The sequence below is a fragment of the Oryzias latipes genome, chromosome 22, assembly GCF_053564925.1.
Source record: "Oryzias latipes strain Hd-rR chromosome 22, Olatipes_Hd-rR_3.1".
Taxonomy (NCBI): domain Eukaryota; kingdom Metazoa; phylum Chordata; class Actinopteri; order Beloniformes; family Adrianichthyidae; genus Oryzias; species Oryzias latipes.
The window spans coordinates 4,493,336-4,515,130 of record NC_136258.1 but is presented as its reverse complement, the minus strand read 5'-3'; the positions used below and the strand labels follow the sequence as shown (position 1 = coordinate 4,515,130).

The window sequence follows — 21,795 nt, the reverse complement described above, 5'->3', positions numbered from 1 at the left end:
CTATTCTGAGATGATTCATATCTGTCCAGATTTTAGATCTCACTGTCTCTGAAATCTGGTTTGAGAGCAGAAAGTTTTCCTTGGCAGCTTGAGCATCTCAAAACACATAAACTTGTCTGAATAACCAACCAGGCATACTGTAAATGTGAACATAAAGCAGCTGTGGAGATGCTGTAAAGGGCTGAAAATAAACGCCACGGTAGAAAGAGGAAAGTCGCTTTGAATTATGTTTTATCCCAAAAATAAAACAAAACTCAGAGGCATTTGATGGACCATCCATCCATGCATCAATCCTCTGATCCCACTGAATCCCTTTCTGTGTTACGGGGTTGCTGGATCCTACTGTTGGGGGAAGGTGGGGTACACTCCAAACAAATCACCAGTCCGTCACAGGGTCACACAATCACAAACACACTCACGCTCAAACATTTTACAGTCACCAAGTAACCTATGAAACATGGTTTTGGACTGTGGGAGGACACTGGAGTAAACCCACGCATGGCTGAGAAGTACATACAGACTGTAGGAAAAGTCTGCCCTTCAGTTTTATGCCTTAGTCATAACTACCCTTACAGGTGAAAAACGGGCAAACCTGTACAGGGCACGCAGGAGGCCCCCCTCAAAACATCAAGACCGTTTGGAGAGCCAGTAAAGAGAGTATATTCCAGCAGATTTCTTTATTAGCATGATGCTAGCAACAGGTTGTACTACCAACTCTGAAACAACATGCAGGGGTAAGTAAGGTTGAATTAGATGAGATGCAGGCGTGTTCTACAGACTTTTCATTTTTTTAACTCCCTAAATCTTCAAAGGGCCAGTAAGTGCTGTTCAAGTCCTCCCTGCTCTTTGGCGTGACGTTGGGGCACCGGGCGACAGGATCACTCACACGTCATAAGTGCAGCGGGCATTATCCTTATAAACACCTCACGATACACCTACCACACACCTGACAATGGTACATTCCTTTTCCGGGCATTCTATGACCAGGACAACCCAAAAACCCTGGGTACCCGCAGGGGTCAACCCCATGATGAACTTCTTCAAGATCTCCCAGGTGGCATTCAGGCCCCTGGTATTAATACATTTATCACCTTCAATTTGATTGTCCCAAGGCAAGCCTTTCTTTAAAGACCATCTTTGATGATTTGGACCTCCTGACAAATTTCTGGAATTTGTTGATAAATCGGTGTCCCAGCTGAGCGGCAGCTCCCCAGTGGGGAGTCTCTGGCGCTCACAGATGTGTAAAAAAGGATGTGTCCCTCTCCACAGCTCAGGCTGCGGTTCTGCTGAGAGTGCTGGACACTGAGCTCCATGAAGAATAGGTTTAAAGGGCTTGAATGCCTTCTGCTGAGGCAGGGCCTCTGGCAGCCCCCTTTTGCAGGCCACTGCTGCAGCTAACCCTCTGGCTTTGTGTCCCCCAACAATGATGGCACCCGTGGCCAGGCATGTAGGGGACATTGTTGGCCCCAGCCAATGGGAGGCCAACAAACAGGCATCTATGTGATGTGGGGTTTCCTGTGCATCTTTGTGCACATGAATGGCTGAGGTGAATGCATGAGAGTTTGCATCTGCTCAGTGACGAAGAGGAGGGGGGCGTCACGCCAGGAAGGAGCCAATCACATACCAGGTGTTTGGATTTATGCCAGAGTCTTTTGGACTGTAAGACTTTAGTACGAGTGTCCGTGGCCTGTTGCTCCAAAAATAAAAAAGCCTGCTGAGAAGAGATGCCATACTCACCGCCGGGCTTTTTCTGCGACCGGCTGATCCGGGAACGGGAACGGAGGGACGGTGAAGGCTCCGTCACCAAGCCCCTCCACTTCAACGGACAGGACTTCAGCACCTTGCGGCAGGAGTGCCTGCAGAGGAAGGGCCTGTTCGAGGACGACTCCTTCCCTGCCACCGTCGAGTCTCTGGGCTTCAAGGAGCTTGGCCACAAGTCCAACAAGGTCAAGAACATCGTCTGGAAGAGGCCCAAGGTAGGAGGATGGTTGGGGGGCGGGGTCTAGATATGCTGGGGGACTAGGGTTAAAAAGAGGGCATGGATCTCTCTCAGACAGGAAACTGCACTCTTAGGTTTCCCACAGGTGAGGTATTACCTGTGCCTCAAATCAAGTCTATTTAAAGTAGAAATGTGTTCTGGGTATTGTTCTGAGGTTCCGCAGTGTGACGTTCTGCTGAGAAGACCTCTTTTCTAAATTCCTCTGTGTTTCAATCTGAAGCCGGCCTTTTATTTCTGTTTCTGGCAGGAAATCTGTGACAACCCCCAGTTCATAGTTGGGGGGGCCAGCCGGACTGACATCTGCCAGGGAGATCTGGGTAATAGATGCTTTTCCACTCAGCCTCTTGTCTATTTAGTGAAGGAACGCTTTCTTGTGTTTGGAGCAAAACCAGTCATCGGGTGGTGGAGCAGCACCCCCCCTACCCCCCACCCCCGTATTATACTTACTCTTTTGGAAAAGAATCCAACCAGCAGCAATTCTCATTGTTTTGTTGGGGGAGCAAATAAAGAGGACAGAGGGGCACGGTGACAAAGGTGGTGGCAGGCCTTGCCCCCGCCCCCAACAAAAAAAAACAACCCCGACATTGTTCCTGGTGAGGCTTTCCCTCATCAAAACACAACCGTCAGCAAACATTTTTCCTCCACACATTTAAGCCGTCCTGATGTTTTCCTGAACCCAGAGCAGCTGTTTTCGGATCAGCTGCAGGTGATCATGAGACTGGAAGGCCTGACGTGACGGCGCTCTGTGTGCTCAGGTGACTGCTGGCTGTTGGCCGCCATCGCTTGCCTCACGCTGAACGAGAAGCTGCTTTTCCGAGTGGTTCCTCAGGAGCAGAGCTTTTCCGAGAGCTACGCCGGCATCTTCCACTTCCAGGTCAGAGGATGTGTTGTTACAAAGCACACATGCAGAGAGACTTTTGGGTTTGATCTGATGTTCTTCACACATGTTCACTAATGTTGGACTGACAGCAGTTGAGGTTCATCGAAAACAAAGGCTGTTCTAGTTTAATGAAAGCTAACAAGCCCCACTTCTGATTCAGTGAAACATCGATTTATTTTCCACTTAAAAACAATGATTAATCATGAATTCTTACATTTAAAGCTATTTCACTATTTGACTTATCGATAATGTAAAGGAAGTGTAGCGTCTGCAGGAAAATAATTCCATCTAGAACCGGCTCCACAACCAACCTGTACAGACACCTGAGAGAATCATCTCCAGAACCGGACAGATCAATACTGACAGAAGAAACCAGATCAGCTACTTAAAGCTGATGGTTAGTACCGGCATGAAAAACACCTACTTTCACCCCGGCTGAAGTTAGGGATGTTGGGTTCACTTGACACTTTAAACAATACCTGAATACATTATAAATGTGTCCAGTCTGATTACACTCTTTGAGTGTAATCAGACTGGACACATTTGGTTCGCTTACAGTGAAGTAGAGTTCTGTTTTCCTGATAATCCGAAACTCATTTTCAGTCTGAATACACCCAAGCATACCCTGGTCTGGGACCAGGAACCGCTCCCTGACCCATCTTTGGAGGTGGTTTCAGTTAGTTTCCAACCGGACTGAGCTTCGGTTTAGCTCTGAGATTCCTCATTCTGAATACAATCCATTCTCGGAGCGGAAGAACTGAACCAATACAGCCACCGTGGTCATGTGATCTAAAGAAGAAGAGAATGTAGAATGAAGTCACAATGTAGCAACAGATGAGCCGCGTACAAATGTAAAGCAATGATTGTTGTTATCAAAGAGGAAAAATGAATTACGTCTCTTTTACCACAGCTGAAAACACGTTTTACATGCTTTTCTTTGTCTCGTTACGCGACACACGCTGTTGTGACGCCATCCCCTAAAGCTACCTTGTAGTTCCTTAACAGAATTCTCTCAAAATATTGCCATGACAACACAACGATAACACACAGCAGCCTATTGTTATGTGATCACATAAATTTTAATGGGATACACTTTGCTGCTCTCTGTTTTTAACACAGTCTATATATCATAAACACTTATTGGTGTACCCTCTCGGCTGTCTCATTGCCAGTAACCGCCCTGCAGGACGCCTCCATCGGATCCAAGCAGCATTAAAAAGTGTTGTGCTTGATGTTGACACAGGCATTTGAAATTGGACAGCAAAACATAAAGTTTGAATGAACTAACCTAGAGGAGAACTGCAAAGCGCAGGAATTCCGTAATTTCTGTCTTTAGTAGCTTTGCCCCGCCCTCGTAATTCCTGACCAATGACTGAAGATATTTCTATTTGCGTGGTTTTGTTTACAAGCTTTGGTTCGAATCAGGGGGGTATTCCAGAAAGCATGAACTCTGAACTCTGGCTGAAATCCGCCTGAACTTACTTACTCTGGGTATGTCGGTTCCAAAAGACCGGATATGAGTTGGTGTAATTACGCTCGACTTGGTAACCCTGGGTTAATGCACGTGCACAGCAGGTACATAAAGACATTCTCAATGGATCGCCAATTTCCGGAGTCACCATGGAAACGCGTGGCGAAAAAAAGAAAGAAAGCGCTATACTTCAGTGAGACGGAGTCTGAGATTTTAATGACGCCGTATGGAGATTATACGTTCATCAAAAAAGTAACACGGCTGCATCATCAGCAAAAGAAAGAGTTTCTGCTTGTAGAAAAAGAACGGACGAAACAAGTAATTGAGTTAAATTTATTCAACCTAATTTCTTACGTCTATAAAACTCAATAATTGTTTATACAACTCAACTTTACATATTTATCTAACTAAATGTCATATTACTCCAATTCAATTAAAGTTTTTCCATCTTAATTTATTGTAATTCTTGAACTCTCATGTGTTTAAGTTTGAGGCCGCAGATATTCTCATTTTTAAATTAAAATTAATGACAAAGTATGGATTTGCAATATTAAAGATAATTTCAGATATAAAGACTCTGATTGTAACTGTAGGTTTTGTAAAGTTACACTGCACTATTGGTGCTAAATGAACTCATCACCCTCTCCTTCCATCTCACTCATGGTGCAGAAAGAATTAAACAAATCCGTCCAGACGGGCAAAGGGAATGATATCCCACAATCCCTTGCGGTGCCGATCTAACAGCAGCACCAAAGTTACACCTACTTAATTGAATTAATTTAAATGAAAGTGAAATAAATTTCTGATAACGTGTAATTTTTTTCTGGAATACCCCCCTGGAAAGGCCGTTTGACAGCAGTCTGATCACACACCAAACGCCAGGTTCAGAACTCGAACTGGACCAAATTAAGAGGACTTGGTCCGGAGCAAACGGTTTTCTCAGTCTGAATGCACCCTAAAACCCCAAAATGCAGGTCTTATTTAATGTTTGAAGTGGTTCTCTATATATTGTGTTTTTGTTGGTTAAAAAAGTGTCAATAAGAAAAAAAAAGAGTTGATCTGTTAAAGACATTTGCACTACGTAAATAATGAATAAAAAATATCCATTTAGGCATAAGAATGGGGTTGCATCTTATTGACACAAAGTTAGTTAAATCTTTTATGCAGGGAGATGACATGAATGGATCAAACTCAGTTCTGGTTCTAGATGTTATGCATCCAGAGCCTGCCTCTGGGGAAAAGTCCTCTTTTTCTCACACCGTCTCTGGTTTCTCCTCCTTCAGTTCTGGAGGTATGGCGACTGGGTGGACGTCGTCGTTGACGACCGCATCCCAACCTTAAACAACCAGCTGGTTTTCACCAAGTCAGCGGAGAGAAATGAATTCTGGAGTGCCCTGCTGGAGAAGGCCTATGCCAAGTAAGCTGTTCACCCAAGGAGCTTCTCTGAAGAGTTTGGCTCCATCAGGCTCAGTTTGTTAGCAGAAGCTGTTGCTTCAGAATGTTTTAGGAAGTTCTGAGTCATTCTGTGTTAAAATACAAGAATCTGCCCTTAAGTAAGAGAATAGTTCATGTAACTCTCTGTGGAAAAGACACAGTTTGACTAAACTGAAAGAAGGATGTGGATTCTTTGTTTCTTTAAATCAGACAAATTCAGGAAAGTGTCAGCTGAGCTCTGCAGATTTGACCCAAATACAAAAAACCTTTGTGGGGACAAAAAGAAAAATTGAAAACAGTGTAACAGGCTGCATGGTGGCGCAGTGGTTAACGCCCTTGCCTCACAGCAAGAAGGCCCCTGGTTCAAGTCCCAGCTGGGGGACATGAAAATCAACATCAATGGGGAACCTTTCTGTGTGGAGTTTGCATGTTCTCCCCGTGCATGCGTGCACGGGGGCTTCCTCCCACCGTCCAGAAACATGCTTTATAGGTTGATTGGCAACTCTAAATTGTCCATTGGTATGATCATGATTTGATTGTGGATATTCTACCCTGCGACAGACTGGCGACCTGTCCAGGGCGTCCCCTACCTTCACCCACAAGCGGCCGAGATAGGCTCCAGCAGCCCCGTGACCCGAAAGGGAAAAAACAGAATAGAAAACGAATGAATGAAAACAGTGTTTAACATGAAAACTCACATTTTAAATCTGACGAAAATATCAGAAATGTTGAGGAAAAAATGTAAATTTTCTAAAGTTGTATCAAACATTGAAAGAGCCCTAGACATCAAGAGCCCTAGACATTTCCCAGAAGTCCCTGTGAAAAACCAGCATGCATCGATGCTCACTAAATTGGCAAATATAGACCAGAATGCATTGCGTTTGAACTTCTTTTGCAAAAATAATGTATTTCAATTAATTCTTTTAATAAACGTTCAACATTTTCATCACCAGAACAAAGTGGATTTACAAATAGTAGTTGTAAAACACTCATATCGATTCAGTTTTCACTTCATGACTTTGGTGAAGTCATATTCGCCATTAAAAAAACAACTAGGGAGCATGGTCTCTGAATGTGTTAAAACTGTTTTCAAATTTTCAAACAGTTTTTTGAATTTACAATCTGGTTCTTTATGCGAATCCTGAGTGACCCAGTAACCTTTTCTACTAAAGCTTTTGTGACTAAGAGGATTCACTCGCTAGCGCCACCTACTGACCTGGAGAACAGATACATCTGCTGCAATCAAGAACAGTCAACACGTTCCACTGAGATCTGACTTTCACAACTTTGATGATGATTCTTTTTTTCTTTGTTTTTGCAGGCTTCACGGCTCCTATGAGGCCCTGAAGGGGGGAAACACCACAGAGGCCATGGAGGATTTCACCGGGGGGGTCACTGAGTTTTATGAGATGAAGGAAGCTCCCAAAGAGCTATACAAGACCATGAAGAAAGCTCTGGAGAGAGGCTCCCTGATGGGGTGCTCCATCGATGTGAGGCCTATTCATTTAACCCCCCCAGAATGAAGATGAGTTCCTTTTTCATGGGATGGTTTCTGTAAGAATGACATCTGTGCAGTTTCCTCTGCGAGAGCCTGATGCTAGAGCTGCAGCCCTGATCTTAGTGCTGTAGATCCACAGCGATCCTGATCCCGTTGCCGTCACAATGTAACTGTATTGTTGTGGGAAAACAAAATAATCAGGAAGCCGTTTATGTTAAGGTTTCAAAAAGATCTAAATTATTTTTACTTAGTGACCAAAACGCAGAAGAAATGTAATCCATCGCACACAAGATGTCTATTTAATATCTATCTATTGTAGATCTATACTGGACATCTAGGACAATTCTATTTGGTTTTTCTATTAGAGGTCTACCATAGTGTTCTGAAAGATATCTGCATAGAGAGGTCTCCTACCCATTGACTTGTAATGATCTGATCTTGGGAGATTTTTAGATGTTTTAGATCAGGTACGGTGGCTTTGAAGTCCAAATCACATCAACAAATCACTCGATGCAAAAATGACGACAATTAAAAAAGCAAAACAAATATTAAAAGCACAGTATTACATTTCAGAAAACAAACAAAATTCAAGAAACCAAAATGTAAAAAACAAAAAGGAATAAACATTTTGGAGAACAAAAGTAATTTCCAGAAAACAAAATGAAATGTTAGAAAAATGAAACACACTGTCTGTGTCCCAATTGCCTGCCTAATCCCTAACTACTAAAAAACCATGCTGTGTGGGACTATGCAGAGCCCTGGATTTTAAATACTCACTAGCTGGTTTTTGTTAACGGCAAATATGACGTCACTGATTTCACAAAGTCTAATCAATAAAATTGTTTGAGAGCTTATGGTTAAGAGCAGATGGTTTATTAAAAAAATACGGTTAAATGCTTTTTTTTTTTGGCAAAGATTGTTCAAAGCAATGGATTGTGGGCCATATATTCGTCAATCAAGTGAGCATCGATGCACACTGGTTATTCGCAAAGACTTCTGGGAGATTTCTAGGTCACTCAATTTTGGAAGAGTAGATTCGGACAGCACTACAAAATGGCCAACGCAATATAGAGTGAGTATTAAAGAAATGTCGAAATAGCCAGTGAGAAACCGAAAAACGGCCATCATTATGGGAAACCACTAATAGGATTATGTGCGTGTTGGGTTTCGTGAAAGTCGCTTTCAATAAAATGGATTATTATTATTATTATTACTGTGAACAGTCACTTTCATCAAAGGGATCCTGTTTTTAGACCCTATCAGATCAACCTTTAGCGTTGCTGATCTTGAATGCATCTTTACGAACATGGTCCTCGGTTGCATTTTCAAACGTTTGAAAGATGGTCTCTAAAGCTCACAAAACCACTATTGATGCACCTTTTTAATTGTTTGTTATGTTTTTATCTACCATATTTAATTACCTTTAATCCGCTTCGAGAAAAAATGTCAGCTTGTTGTAAACGCCCAATGCATGATGTGGGAAAGTCGTCTGCTAAAGATCTAGTGTAAAATCCATATCTATTGGATGCATATCTACAGCTGTAAACATTGAAATAGCTATGATTTCGATATCTGATAGATGTGTCCATGCCCAGTGGGAAAAAGGTTTCACTCTGCATCTTCTGTGACGTGTGTGTGTGTGTGTGTGTGTGTGTGTGTGTGTGGGTGTGTGGGTGTGTGTGTGTGGGTGATCTGTCATTCGCTCTGATTCTGATTCAAATCAAACCTTTTAGTTTAAAATGACCTGAAGCAGCTTTATATCTCTATATGATGCTTCTTTCTTATTTTTGCTTATTTTTCTTGTTAAAATATCTGCAGTCTCTGGTTCCTGCTCGCTTTGAGACGCGCACGACGACGGGGCTGGTGAAGGGACACGCCTACTCTGTGACGGCTGTGGATGAGGTAAAGCAGACTCTGTTAAGTCCCTCTCCGATTGATAAAAAGATAACCAGGGACCTATTCGGTAGGATTATGCCGTTTTTAGCCAAAATACAAAAACCTGTGTGGTTTTTTTGGAGATAGTTTCTGCGGAGGGGCAGGAGTTCATCAGAAACTCACCTCTGAGTTGTGGGCGGGACCACTTCCCCTTCCTGTTGCTGGAAGCTCGGAGCAGGGATCTTGTGGCCCGCCCCCCATATTTTCTACATCGCAAATAGGATTTGTTTCAAACAGCTTCTGCTCCCGATTCACAATTATTTTTAAGTTTAATTTTCCTTATATATGTCATCCATCATGAGAAAAATACTACAGGTACATGTTAAAAACACCATTCTTTTAGTTCTTCTCCTGTCCAGCGAAGGAAATAAACCACAGATTGCAGCTCAGTGCCTCTTGTGACGGACATGTTTACCTTTTGGCTGTTACTGTTTAAGTGCGTTGATATAAACACATTTGTAATAGATGAGAACTTTGAGTTTTAGGAGTGCGGGTGATAATACAAGGTCATGGAATGAGTGTCAGACGTAACTTACACGATACATACACACGTACACACACCATGACGCGGCATCAACACAACTGTTTAGAAGGCTTAAGCTTATCTAAACAATTTTACAGTATCTATAGAAGACTTCCTGTCACTCTGAGCAGCACTTCCTCGTGCACACAGGCATCCACAGGGATTACGCGTCCAACAAAGAAACAGATAAAACATCCACCATTCCCGAGTTAATCCAGGAGGAACGAGCCGGTAGATTCTGTGTTTCCTGACGTGTACTTCATCACACTGAATGCTTCAGTGAGAGCGGGTAGCCCACCTGCCCCCACCCCAAGAAGCGAGCCAGAACCCTCCATGACACGCCCGCACTGCACCCCAGACAGCCCGCCCTTTAGCCCCGGCCACCCAGGGGCTAGGGAAGATACCAATGACCTGCAGGGCCCCCCCGACAGGCCCCAGGGACGGCGAACAAGAGGACAGAACTCCGGTTGCTGTGAGCAACGATGACAATTTTTGGGTTAGCCTGGTGCCCTGCCGTAAAGAAGGCTGCCCACACCCCAAGAACACGAGCCGCGTAACTCAGACGTTATGGACCCCCCCACCACACAGAGAGTGAGCTGCAAAATATGGAGTACCGGATCCCCCCGACACCCTAGCCACCCGACCTCCACCTGCTGGCCCCGTCCAACCCAGGTCGGGGTGGAGACAGGGTCTGACGTGACCACCATCCTCCTGGTGTGTATGTGTGTTCATTTGCTAAGGGGGTGCAGTTAAAATTGGTGGGGCAAAACAGACGCCTCCATCCCCCCAACAGTGGCGTCCGATCACCCAAAAACCCTCTAAAGCAATTAAAATCTGGGGAAGGGGTTATTTCCCTAGATTGATTTTTTTGTTCATTTTAATTGATATTGATTCAATATTAGTTCATTTGCTACTCACCCCACCCCCGGGAAAGCCCCCAGGAGGTGGGAAAGCCTACTCATTTGAGTAGCAAATGAACTAATATTTAATCAATATCAATTAAAATGAACAGGAGGCACAGGTTAACCACTAAAGGCGCTCCAACCCCAACCCTGGAGACTGAGGAAAAGAGGGGCTCAGCCCCTGGCGCCCCCCCAAGGCCCGCTGCAGCCTCGGGCAACCGCTCACATCACCCCGAGCACACAAAGAGAGGGAGACGCTGTAATAGTGATGTTGACGGATCTACACACACCTTCTCCGATGTGCACAGCCCCATGACATGCATAGAAGAGTCTGGGCTGTTACTATGACAAAAGCACAGGAGTCCCAGTCTCTGAGAGCCATCAGGAAGATCCTCTGTCCTGTGTAGGCAGTCCCATGAAGAGTTTTATTCTGGATGAGCTGCAGGTTGGGGCATTTGGTTAGTCTAAAGATGTTTGAGCAACTTTGTGACCAAAAAGTAGCATCTGACCCAATAACCAGGACTATATTCCTATTTTCCAACTGGATCTGTAACTTTGTTTCCAATGTTACTTAGAAATAAATATGTTTTGGACTGAAGTTTACATGATGATAAATTCAAAAACATATTCACTGGTGGGGTCAAATGCTTAGTACTGACTTCAACAGTTGAAGAATTCCATACATTATATATATATATATATATATATATATATATATATATATATATATATATATATATATATATATATATATATATATATATATATATATATATATATATATATATATATATATATGTATGGAATTCTTCAACTGTTGAAGTCAGTACTAAGTACAGTATATATATATATATATATATATATATATATATATATATATATATATATATAAAAACAGCATTGGATTGGGTCTTCAAGGTCACCTTCTCCTGCCAGCCTGCATGCTGACACAGAGCACCAACAATGGGAGGCCTCTTCAAACTTCTGCTTTTTCTCTCACGACTCAGTGTCGGCCATCACAGCAAAAGGAGTCCAAGGTTCGCCTGGTGCGCCTCAGGAACCCGTGGGGTCAGGTGGAGTGGAACGGTCCCTGGAGTGACAAGTGAATATTTCTACAGAAGACCTCCTTCAGGGTGAATCGTCTTTCTCCTGCATGTTTTTGACTTTCTTTCCTGTTTTTGCAACAGCTCCAAGGAGTGGGCCACGCTCTCTAAGGCAGAGAAGGAGAAACTGCAGCACCAGAGCGCAGAGGACGGGGAGTTCTGGTTAGACCTCTTTGATGACCATGCTGCTGTCCAGGAGGCTGCAGAAGGTCCTGATTGTCTCTGGGTCTCATGCAGGATGTCCTTTGAGGACTTCAAGAAGAACTACACCAAGATTGAGATCTGTAACCTGACTCCAGACACGCTGGAGGACGATAAGATCCATAAGTGGACCGTTTCTGTGAACGAGGGCCGCTGGTTGCGGGGCTGCTCCGCCGGTGGCTGCAGGAACTACCCAGGTGGAGCCTGCAGGACCCGGAGCTGTTCCAGGTGGGAGGAAGCGAGAAGCACTTATGACTCTGTGACCTGTCCCTGCAGACACTTTCTGGACCAACCCTCAGTACCGCCTGCGCCTGCTGGAGGAGGACGACGACCCGGATGACAACGAGGTGGCCTGCACCTTCGTGGTCTCACTGATGCAGAAGAACAGACGGAGGGAGCGCAAGATGGGAGCCAACCTCTTCACCATTGGGTTCTCCATTTATGAGGTCCAGTGAGGCCCAGCAGGGTCCGTCTGTCAGGGTCCGGCGGCAGAATGATGCGTTTCCTAAAGATGTCCTGTTTTTTCTTTCATTCACAAACTCTGGTGACGCCGCTGCAGGTCCCCAAAGAGGTGAGGAAAGAGAAAGCAGTCTTTTTCACACACTAACCCTTTAATGTTGAGTGATGTGTGCCTCCCTCCCTCTGTCAGATGCATGGGAACAAGCAACACTTGCAGAAGGACTTCTTCCTCCTCAACTCCTCCAAGGCACGCTCCAAATCCTACATCAACCTCCGGGAGGTGACGCAGCGCTTCCGGCTGAGCCCTGGCGAGTACGTCATCGTCCCCTCCACCTATGAGCCGCACCAGGAGGGGGAGTTCATCCTGCGCGTCTTCTCTGAGAAGAGGAACACCTCAGAGTGAGTGATCTGCTCCAGCAGCTGCCGTCTGACAGCTTTTGATGCACTTCTTTGACTTAGCAGTTTCTATGTTTCTCTGCATGGGGCTGAAAACAGAACATCCCAGAATATTCATACAACAAGAACTTGATCATCACGTCATATTATGTAGAACTGAACAAAGCCTATTTTAGTCTGTCTTAACTTTGTTTCCCAGTTCATCAGCTTCCAAGAGTTTAACATTAAAAGGGTTCTGAACATCATAGAATCCTGAACATGACTTTCAAATAGTGATAATAAACTGTTTCCTCAAATTAATAATTTGTGGTAACAAATGATTAGCATTTTGTGTGCACAAATTAGCTATTATGCAAACAAATAGGAATTTTGTGTGCACAAATAAGTACTTTGTGTCCACAAATTAGCATTTTGTGTACAAAAATTTGTCTTTTGTGTGCAAAAATCTGTATTTTGTGCAATAAATCAGTATTTTGTGTGCACAATTTAGTATTTTGTGCGATAAATCAGTATTTTGTGGACACAGATGAGTTTTTAGTTTTTTTAGTATCAATGGCCACAAAATACTAATCTGTTACATAATTTGTTTTTCTCATCACCATGTTGTAAAATGAAAGTTTCTTTAAACATTTTCTTGAACTTACGAATATGTGAACATTTTTGGAGGTCATATGTCACTGCACATGCTGGTACAAGGTAACACGTTGCAAGTCCCTTTTACACAACCAAAGCCAAATTAGTTGACTCAACAACATGTTTCTGCAACTTGAATTCCATCTCTGCAAAGCTGTGCCCCTGTTTTCAAACAATCATTTTACAACATTGTGGGCCGGCCTCCAGCCTCCTGACTCAGCCCCATTCAGTGTGCAGTAGAAACGCATCCTCTGCTTGTTGTCATGCTGGTTTGTGTGCCGCCATGTTTGAACAGAATCATCCAATACGATTTTAACAGCAGTTTGGTTTGTAGAGCTGGAAGAAAATGGCTGCAGCTCCCATCTGTAATGGAGTCTCTTTTAGGACAAGCCACCTCACATTTGGGCACGACCTGGTAAACTTTGAGACATTCAGAACCAGACTCCTGCCCCCTGCTGGGCCAGAGGAACACATCCATGGACTAGGACCAGAACCAGGCTGCCTATTGGAGGCTGCAGCAAAGATTTAAAAAAAAAGCTTTGTTGTCAGTTTTATGATATTTTTCTGCTACTATACTGACAACCTTTACTTTACAGTCATTTAAGGGAATTGAAATAGTAGGAAAACACATGAGGTTTAGCAGACTTCAGGAAATGAGAGATGACTGAATAGTTTTTGAATTCTCTGACTTCAGTTTGTAGAAAAAGCCAAACAGATTTGAAGTTTTTCCTTTGACAGAAGTGTCGTTGTTTGGCTCGTGGTCTGAGAAGAACAGTGTGAAGATTTGTGAGATGCTGGTGTTACTGTTGTGACTTCTGTTTGTTCATCTTCAATCAGGGAAATAGAGAACAGGATCGAAGCCGACCATCCAGTGGTGAGTGAACTCCACCTCCCAAACTGCAGCTTTTTTGTTTTGTTCCAAGCAATGAGCCGATTCTGTGGGACTTTCCATCCAGAACTCCATGAATTCTCCAGGAAGTCAATCCTGCAGCTTTACACTTCACACAAGCAGAGACGGCAGTAAAATCCTGTTTATGACATAAATGCTTCAAAAACAGAAAGAAAAATCACTTTTTTAGTCACAACATGCTGTAATATCATGAAACTATGGATTAAAAAATATTGTAAAGTCTCTAAACTGGCTGATATTCCAAAAATAAATGTCTTGCCTCTCCTGGAGGGCATCTCAGTTTTCAGAGCTCGCTCTCCTATGGCATCACACTTTATTCTACAAGATTTGAGCAAAAAATGGGGCTTTAGACCAGTGGACCCAACCCCAAGGCTATGGACCGGTACTGGTCTGTGGACTTGGTACCGGGCCACAGATAGAAGAAAAAGAAAAAAACAATACATGTGCTAATTCTCACTCCTGATTGGTGAGAGTGGTTACCATGGAAACGATGACTTCAACCAACTCGGACTGCTTAGTGACGTCGTCTGGCTCCACAATGATAACATCCGTATCATGACTAAGTTAACATTCTGTTGGTGCCACAAGTAAGCCATTTTCTATGGATGACGTCACTCCGTCCAGTTCTCATTTACAGTCAATGAGCAGCAGTCGGCACCACTGGTTCGCTGTTTTTACTGAACTCAATCCGGCGGCGTGGAAGCGTATGGAAAACCATTGTTTCTGCTCTGCAGCCAGCACCGGCCTCAGTGGGGGAGGAGAGCGAGGAGGACCACCATTTCCGGACGATTTTTCAGGAAATAGCTGGTGAGGTGAGTACAGGGAGACGTCGGGACAGGAAGTGAGCCAGCAGCCGCGGTCCGAATGCCGGGGAGCTCACCTGTTGTCTCCTCTGGTTTTATCCCGGAAGGACATGGAGATCACAGCCAACAAACTGAAAAACGTTCTGAACAGAGTGATCACTGAGCGTGAGTTTTTCTTGCTGTAGCTTTCACCCCCCCACCCCCCCTCACTTGAAGATAAACAAAAGCTTTTCTGACCGCCCGCATCATTAACACACCACCACCGTGCTTAATGTGAGATGTTTGTGGTTTCTGCCCCCCTTCCACCCCCCCAGGTAAGGACCTGAACACGGTGGGCTTCAGCCTGGAGAGCTGCAGGAGCATGATTGCTCTGATGGACGTATCCTTTGTATCGGTGTTCTGTGACTGTGTTCTGGAGGAGCCACAGCTGCCGACCCCCCCGGCTAGGGTCTGTGATGGACCCCCCCACCCACCACCACCACTGACCTCAGTTTTATCTCTGTTGAGTGTGTGATCGCTGATGTCTGCAGCACATCCGGCTTTGCCTGCATTGACCTTAACAGCCTCTGCTAGATGGACGGGACGGGCCGACTCAACCTGCAGGAGTTCAGACATCTGTGGAATAAGATCAAGCAGTGGGAGGTGTGTGTGTGGGGGGGGGGGCAGCTTCCTGCATATTTTTTTACTCAGAGAAAATCTGAAGAGAAAGAAAAAGGAGTTTCCCTTTCCTTTCTTTACCCTTTCCTGTCTTACAGGGAATCTTCAAACATTATAACGCCGACCAGTCCGGCATCATCAACAGCTATGAGATGAGGAACGCTGTGAATGATGCAGGTAATCACAGCCACGCCTCTGTTTAGTGCAGTGTTTCTGTGGGAGTGCAGTTCGTGTGATTGGTCGATGGTCGGATGCTGCTGCTGCTGCTGCTGCTGCAGCTGCTGCAGGATGACGTAAAAAGTCTGATGTTCCTCCAGCAGGAAGTGAGATGCAGTCTTCAAATAAAGTGCAAGTCCTGTAGAAGTGAGTCAGCATCTTTGAACAGAGGGAAGTGCACGTGTTGGCAGCAGCGACCCAAACATCCAGAGCTGACACCGAACTCTACCTCAGAAACATTCATGCTTAAAAGACGGGAAGATTGCATTAATGTGGATCCATATGAACTGTTTACTGAATCAACTGCAGAATTTTACAAGCACTTTCATTTACTTACTTGACTTAGTTTAACTGCTAACGTTCAATTAGAATTGTTGAACAGCCTCGTTCATGAAAATATTAAGGATAAAATTATTTTTGATGAAAGTTTAAAGTTTCCTTTTCTGAAAATAGTTCTAACCTGAAATAACAAAGTCAACGTCATATTTAAAGTCCCAATCTGATCATTTTTTTCAATATTTCAAGCGTTCCTAGCGGTCTTTTAATTATGATTATCTCGTTTTTAGCCAAAATCATAAAACCTGTGTCGTTCTCTGGGATGTCGTTTCCGCAGAGCGGCAGTAGAAACAGTAGAAATTCACCTCTGAGTTGCCCTGGAGCAAGCCCGCCCCCCTTCCCGTTACCGACAGCTCTCTTTTTACATGCTCTCTTGCTAGCTTACAGCCCAAACCTAACATTAGCGGTGCAACAAAAATGGCATTTTTTGAGTTTTGTTCACGTGAGAAGATCTCAGTGAAAACATTTGTACACGCTCGTGGTAGAAATCAGCTCTGGAGCGCCCCCTTCAGGTGACAATATGTCATTACAAAGGAAATGCTGGTCCACGTGGCTCTGGAGGTTCTCATCCAGACTTTGATGCGATGTTTATTCAGCAGACTCCTGTCCTTTGGATGAAATCCAGCTTAAATCGGAGTTTCATGTTCCCTCCCCATGAGGCAGCATAACAAACCAACCTCCACAAAGGTTTTCCGTCTGTAAAAATAAACTACCGCCTTGGAGAAACATCACACCAACCAAACGGTATCTATAGCCTGAGACGCTTTCTTTCAGCACTCAAACTAAATATAAAGCGCCCTGCTGTCTCTTCTGCTTCTCCATGAATCAGGGAGCCGTGGTGTTTCTGTCTCTGACTGGTGCAGCAGACGCACTTCTGAATTTCTTCTCTCGAGTTCCTCATAGAGCGCTTTAGGAGGGCATTCATGAATGAGGCCTGATGCTCTCTGCTGTGCTATGAGCCTTTACAGCATGTTTTTGACTTTAGTGTGAGGGTCCTGACCCGCCCCACGCAGCCCACCTGAACCCTCCTGAGGATGGGCTGCGTGGGGCGGTCAGGAGCTGCCCTCCGTCTGCTGCAGTTTTGAGGATGTGAAGCTGGATCTGTGGACTCACCTCTGATGTTCTTGTCACTGTACAGTCATGTGTCTTGTGTCATGCTCAGGCTTTCGCCTCAACAACCAGCTGTACCACATCATCACGCTGCGCTACGCCAACGAGAACATGAACATCGACTTCGACAGCTTCATCAGCTGCCTGGTTCGCCTGGAGGCCATGTTCCGTGAGTCGGAGCCGCTGTGTCGATGTTGCATTTAATTTTGAAAAGATGAATCCACTTTTCTTCAGAAATCATGAATGTGAGCACGAGGAGCCCAAAAGAGACTAAAGTGTCGCAGTTCAGTGGGACCATATGTGAGAAGACTCTGACCTGGTTGAAAATATATGAAATCCACAGAAAGATTACAGTCCAGATGCAATTTATCAATGATTAGTCAGTGCGAGGATTGTGTGTGTGCCTCAGGTCTCAGGTGAGGTATAGCACACCTGACCAAAGTCTTTCTGTTCTCAGGAGCATTCCAAGCCTTTGATCAGGATGGAGATGGAACCATCAGACTCAGCGTGCTGGAGGTACGAAGCCCCCAAGATCAGCTCCCAGACATCTCCATATATGCACACACACACACACACACACACACACACACTCACAATCACAACACTTCTTTATGAAGAGCAGGTCTGTCATCAAACCTCAGTTTTGGCTTTATTTATTTGGAGAAAGATATTATTCATCTTGAGGTGTCGACTGAATCCAGACACCTGTGTAAAATCTGTATTTTAAAAACATCCTGGGGTTTTAAAGACACATAAAGCTGAATATCATCAGCATAAAAATAATGGAAATATCATGAAAAGAACTTAAATATGCTACAAAGGCAGCAGATATAAAATGAACAGTAAAGGTCCCAAAACAAAGCCTTGTGGCACACCAGAAGTGATGACTTGAACTTTGAAAATACAACAGAAAATTATTTACCAGTCAGATAAGAGGAGAACCAGTTTAAAACGAATACAGATACCCCAACCAACCCAGTTTTTCAGCCAAGAAAATCATCAGCATTTTCATCAGCATAATGATGCTATTAATGGTCAACAGTGTTGATCATTACCATTACTGGCTGGGGTCAAGTCCAGTAGCAGTAGCACAGAGCATTTTCCTGCATCACTCTGCATCAGGATGTCATTAGTGACTCTGAGAAGGGCTGTTTCAGTGGAGTGAGCTCTGTGAAAACCTGACTGAAACTGACCAAGTATGCCATGACTGTCTAAAGGCAAAATTTTGGACAGGAATGGAAGATTAGAAATAGGTCTATAACCGCCCAAGAGGGAGGGGTCAAGCCCAGGTTTTTTAAAGAGAGAGGAAGGACGACAGCTTTCTTAAAGTGCTCAGGGACTTGACCAGACAGCAAGGACGAGTTAATTATTGACAGGACAGAAGGACCGATGGACTGGAAGACATCTTTGAGCAGAGATGCTGGCAGGACGTCAAGAGAGCAAGAGGATGACTTCAAATGAAACTAAAGGATCTGGTGTTGGATTGAATACAGCGGGCAGTTTGTAAGAAGGAAATCTAAGACCCATCACATGACATGGAAGAGCTTCTGAGACATTTTTGGTAGAAATGTAAATTTAAAGCTTTTAAAGATCCTAATGGGAACCCTGGATAGGAATATGTAGAAACATTGACATGATTGCTGAACTGTTTCACTTATTTTAAACATTAGAAACAGTTAAGAAAAACATTATGTTTTAACTCTAACAGCAGAGATGTCGCCGGCAGTAACTAAAGGAAACGTTCTCTGTAACACGCCGTAACTCTTCAGCTGAGTAACCCTTGTGCTATCCTAGGCACTTTAACGTTGGGAGTTGGGTCATCTAGACCCACTAGACAGTGCTCTGAACCTTTTTTCTTCAATGATTTGTGATCTTCACTGGTGTCCATGGATTACATGAAATCTTTCCACCTTTATCCACCTTTGTCATGGTAGGGAGAACACGTCAATGCAAGGGGGGGGGTCATCTAAGATAGCACAAGGGTTAAACCATCAACAGAAATCAGCTGATTCAGGCACATAGAGAAGCAGCTTTTAATGCAACACAATACTAACACAAAGTGTTGCATATCCACGCAAAGCTGATATTTGATTTGATTTGAAATGGTTTATTTCAAGCAATCAAATAGGAATAATACACAAAAACAATACAATCATCAGTTATACATTCGTACAATGACTAATCAAACTTAGGATAATTAGACATATTAATAAATATTGTTTGAAAGGGAGTGGAAGGAAGCAAACTTATATAATCCCACCCCGTTATACTGTAACCATTTGATTACATGATTTATCAAAATCCGGTTCCGATTTGAAATGCAGCTTTTTACTGCGACAGATCAATTAATTTACTGACATTTATGGGAAAAACGATTCATTTTAATGGCTCAAATCATGTCAGAATTTGTGGTTGACAAAACGATTCATAGTCCATGTCGGTTCATTTTGAAGGATCCGATTCACTGACCTAGAATGGATTCAAAATGTCTTTAGCCAAAACTTCAACCAGTGTGTTTCAGAGATAAATAAAATAACTGGTGCTGACCATGAAGGTGAAATTTTCCACATTCCTCGGATTTCTTACAAGATAATCAAGTGTACATGAAATATGTGTCCAAACAAACAAGTCCATTAGTTTCCAAAAGTCCAGCCCACTGTTGTTTTTCCACTTCTAGATCAGCCAAAGGGAACATTCGGTATGGTCACATGACTTTGCTAAATTCAAAGTGTTGGACTGGAATGATGGACTGATCAGTTTTTACTTACATCCTGTGTGTTTTCCGCTGTGATGCACTTGGTGGTTTTTATGTTGTGGTAAAATAAATCTGCCGGTGATTGCGTAAACACTTCACTACTACAAACTGCTGCATATCAGCACAGAGCTGCTTTTCTAGTCTTCAGAATCCGCTGGAATTACGATACGGCGTAAACGGGTAGTTGACAGAATGTCAACACTGCAGCTGAAGCTCTGATGTGAACGGGTTCATTCACAAATGCAACAGATTCCAAACATCGGAAATCTGGAAGGTTTTCATTCCTGTGTTTTTTTCCAATGCTCTGCATCTTTGCCGCCTCTTGGTTAGATGTTTCTGAACTAAAAAGAACCGCACATAAAATGACCTGCAGTTCTTTATGCATCCATAAAAGCTGGAGGTGGGACATGACAGGAAAGTTGGTTCGGTCCTTGTGACGTCACAAGGTCGTCAGCTTTGGAAAGATGCTGGAGTTCTAACCCCGCCCCTCTGTGTCTGCAGTGGCTCCAGCTGACCATGTACGCCTAGAGGGGGTGTCTTCTCGCAGAGCTCCACAGCAGGACCAGACCTACCAGCCTTTACCTCAGCGTCCCCCCCCCAGCAGCGGTGCTCCCTGCACGTTCTCCATTTTCATATCTCCATTCTCTGTTGGCGCCGGTCTCTTTTGAATAAAACAATCATCCTGGGCTTTTCTCCCTCAGCGGATGAACTCAGGCTTCCTCTGTGTGCCCGAAACGGGAAACTTTAGAAACCACCCGTCTGCCGGTTGAAGGCTCCCATCAGGGCGGGGCCTCTGCCAGAATCCTGGATGGATTCTATTCATTCTAATAAATATAGATTTTTCTGTTTTCAACCTAAAACTAGTTCTGTTTACGTAAAGAAAAGGTTTTCCCAAAAGGAAACGGAACAGAGGTTGAATTTTTAATCCAGAATTTGTTCATACAGCTGTTTTTTTTTATCTCTCTCAAAGACACAGTTGTAAAGGAAAATTGATTTATGGATTAAATTAACCTTTGTGCTATCCTAGGCACTTTAACGTTGGGAGTTGGGTCATCTAGACCCACTAGACCAGAGGTGGGCACTGAGGGCCGCATTCCTGCATGTTTTCCAGCATACCCTGCTCTGGCATGTTCTAATTGGATGGACACACCTGAACCAGGTAATCAGCCATGAGTAGGGCAAGACTATCTGGAAATCATGCAGACACACCGGCCCTCGAGGCCTGGAATTGCCCACCCCTGCACTAGACAGTGCTCTGAACCTTTTTTCTTCAATGATTTGTGATCTTCACTGGTGTCCATGGATTACATGAAATCTTTCCACCTTTATCCACCTTTGTCATGGTAGGGAGAACACATCCATATAAGGGGTGGGGTCATTTGGACCCCATAGGATAGCACAAGAGTTAATTGGTATTGTAGACATAGACTGATTGAAATTTTGGATTTTCAGACCCATCCCAGATTTAACGGGAGTGGCAGGCCGGTGGTTTTCCTCTGAAGGCTGTGGTCACATGACTCTGTGCATTTAACCCAATAAATACATGTGAAGTTGTCGTTTTGACTGTGATGTGC

General features: G+C 44.0%; 1 protein-coding gene across 2 annotated transcripts; it reads left to right on the top strand.

Moving 5' to 3' along the window:
• Positions 1–1,527: 1,527 nt before the first annotated feature.
• Positions 1,528–21,776, top strand: capn3a (calpain 3a, (p94)). 2 transcript variants are annotated; one of them, XM_011490777.4, is made up of 21 exons: positions 1,528–1,976; positions 2,247–2,316; positions 2,755–2,873; positions 5,634–5,767; positions 7,106–7,274; positions 9,101–9,184; positions 11,650–11,744; positions 11,830–11,907; positions 11,983–12,143; positions 12,223–12,392; positions 12,506–12,517; positions 12,596–12,804; positions 14,272–14,308; positions 15,079–15,156; positions 15,255–15,312; positions 15,462–15,526; positions 15,721–15,789; positions 15,903–15,981; positions 17,519–17,635; positions 17,924–17,982; positions 20,723–21,776. In XM_011490777.4, exons 1-21 carry the CDS (start codon positions 1,725–1,727, stop codon positions 20,747–20,749), a joined length of 2,142 nt encoding a protein of 713 aa, XP_011489079.1. In that variant the 5' UTR covers positions 1,528–1,724; the 3' UTR covers positions 20,750–21,776. The 2 variants fall into 2 exon arrangements, with proteins under 2 accessions (XP_011489079.1, XP_011489078.1); XM_011490776.4 differs by having other exon boundaries at positions 15,462–15,535.
• The last annotated feature ends 19 nt before the right edge of the window (positions 21,777–21,795 follow it).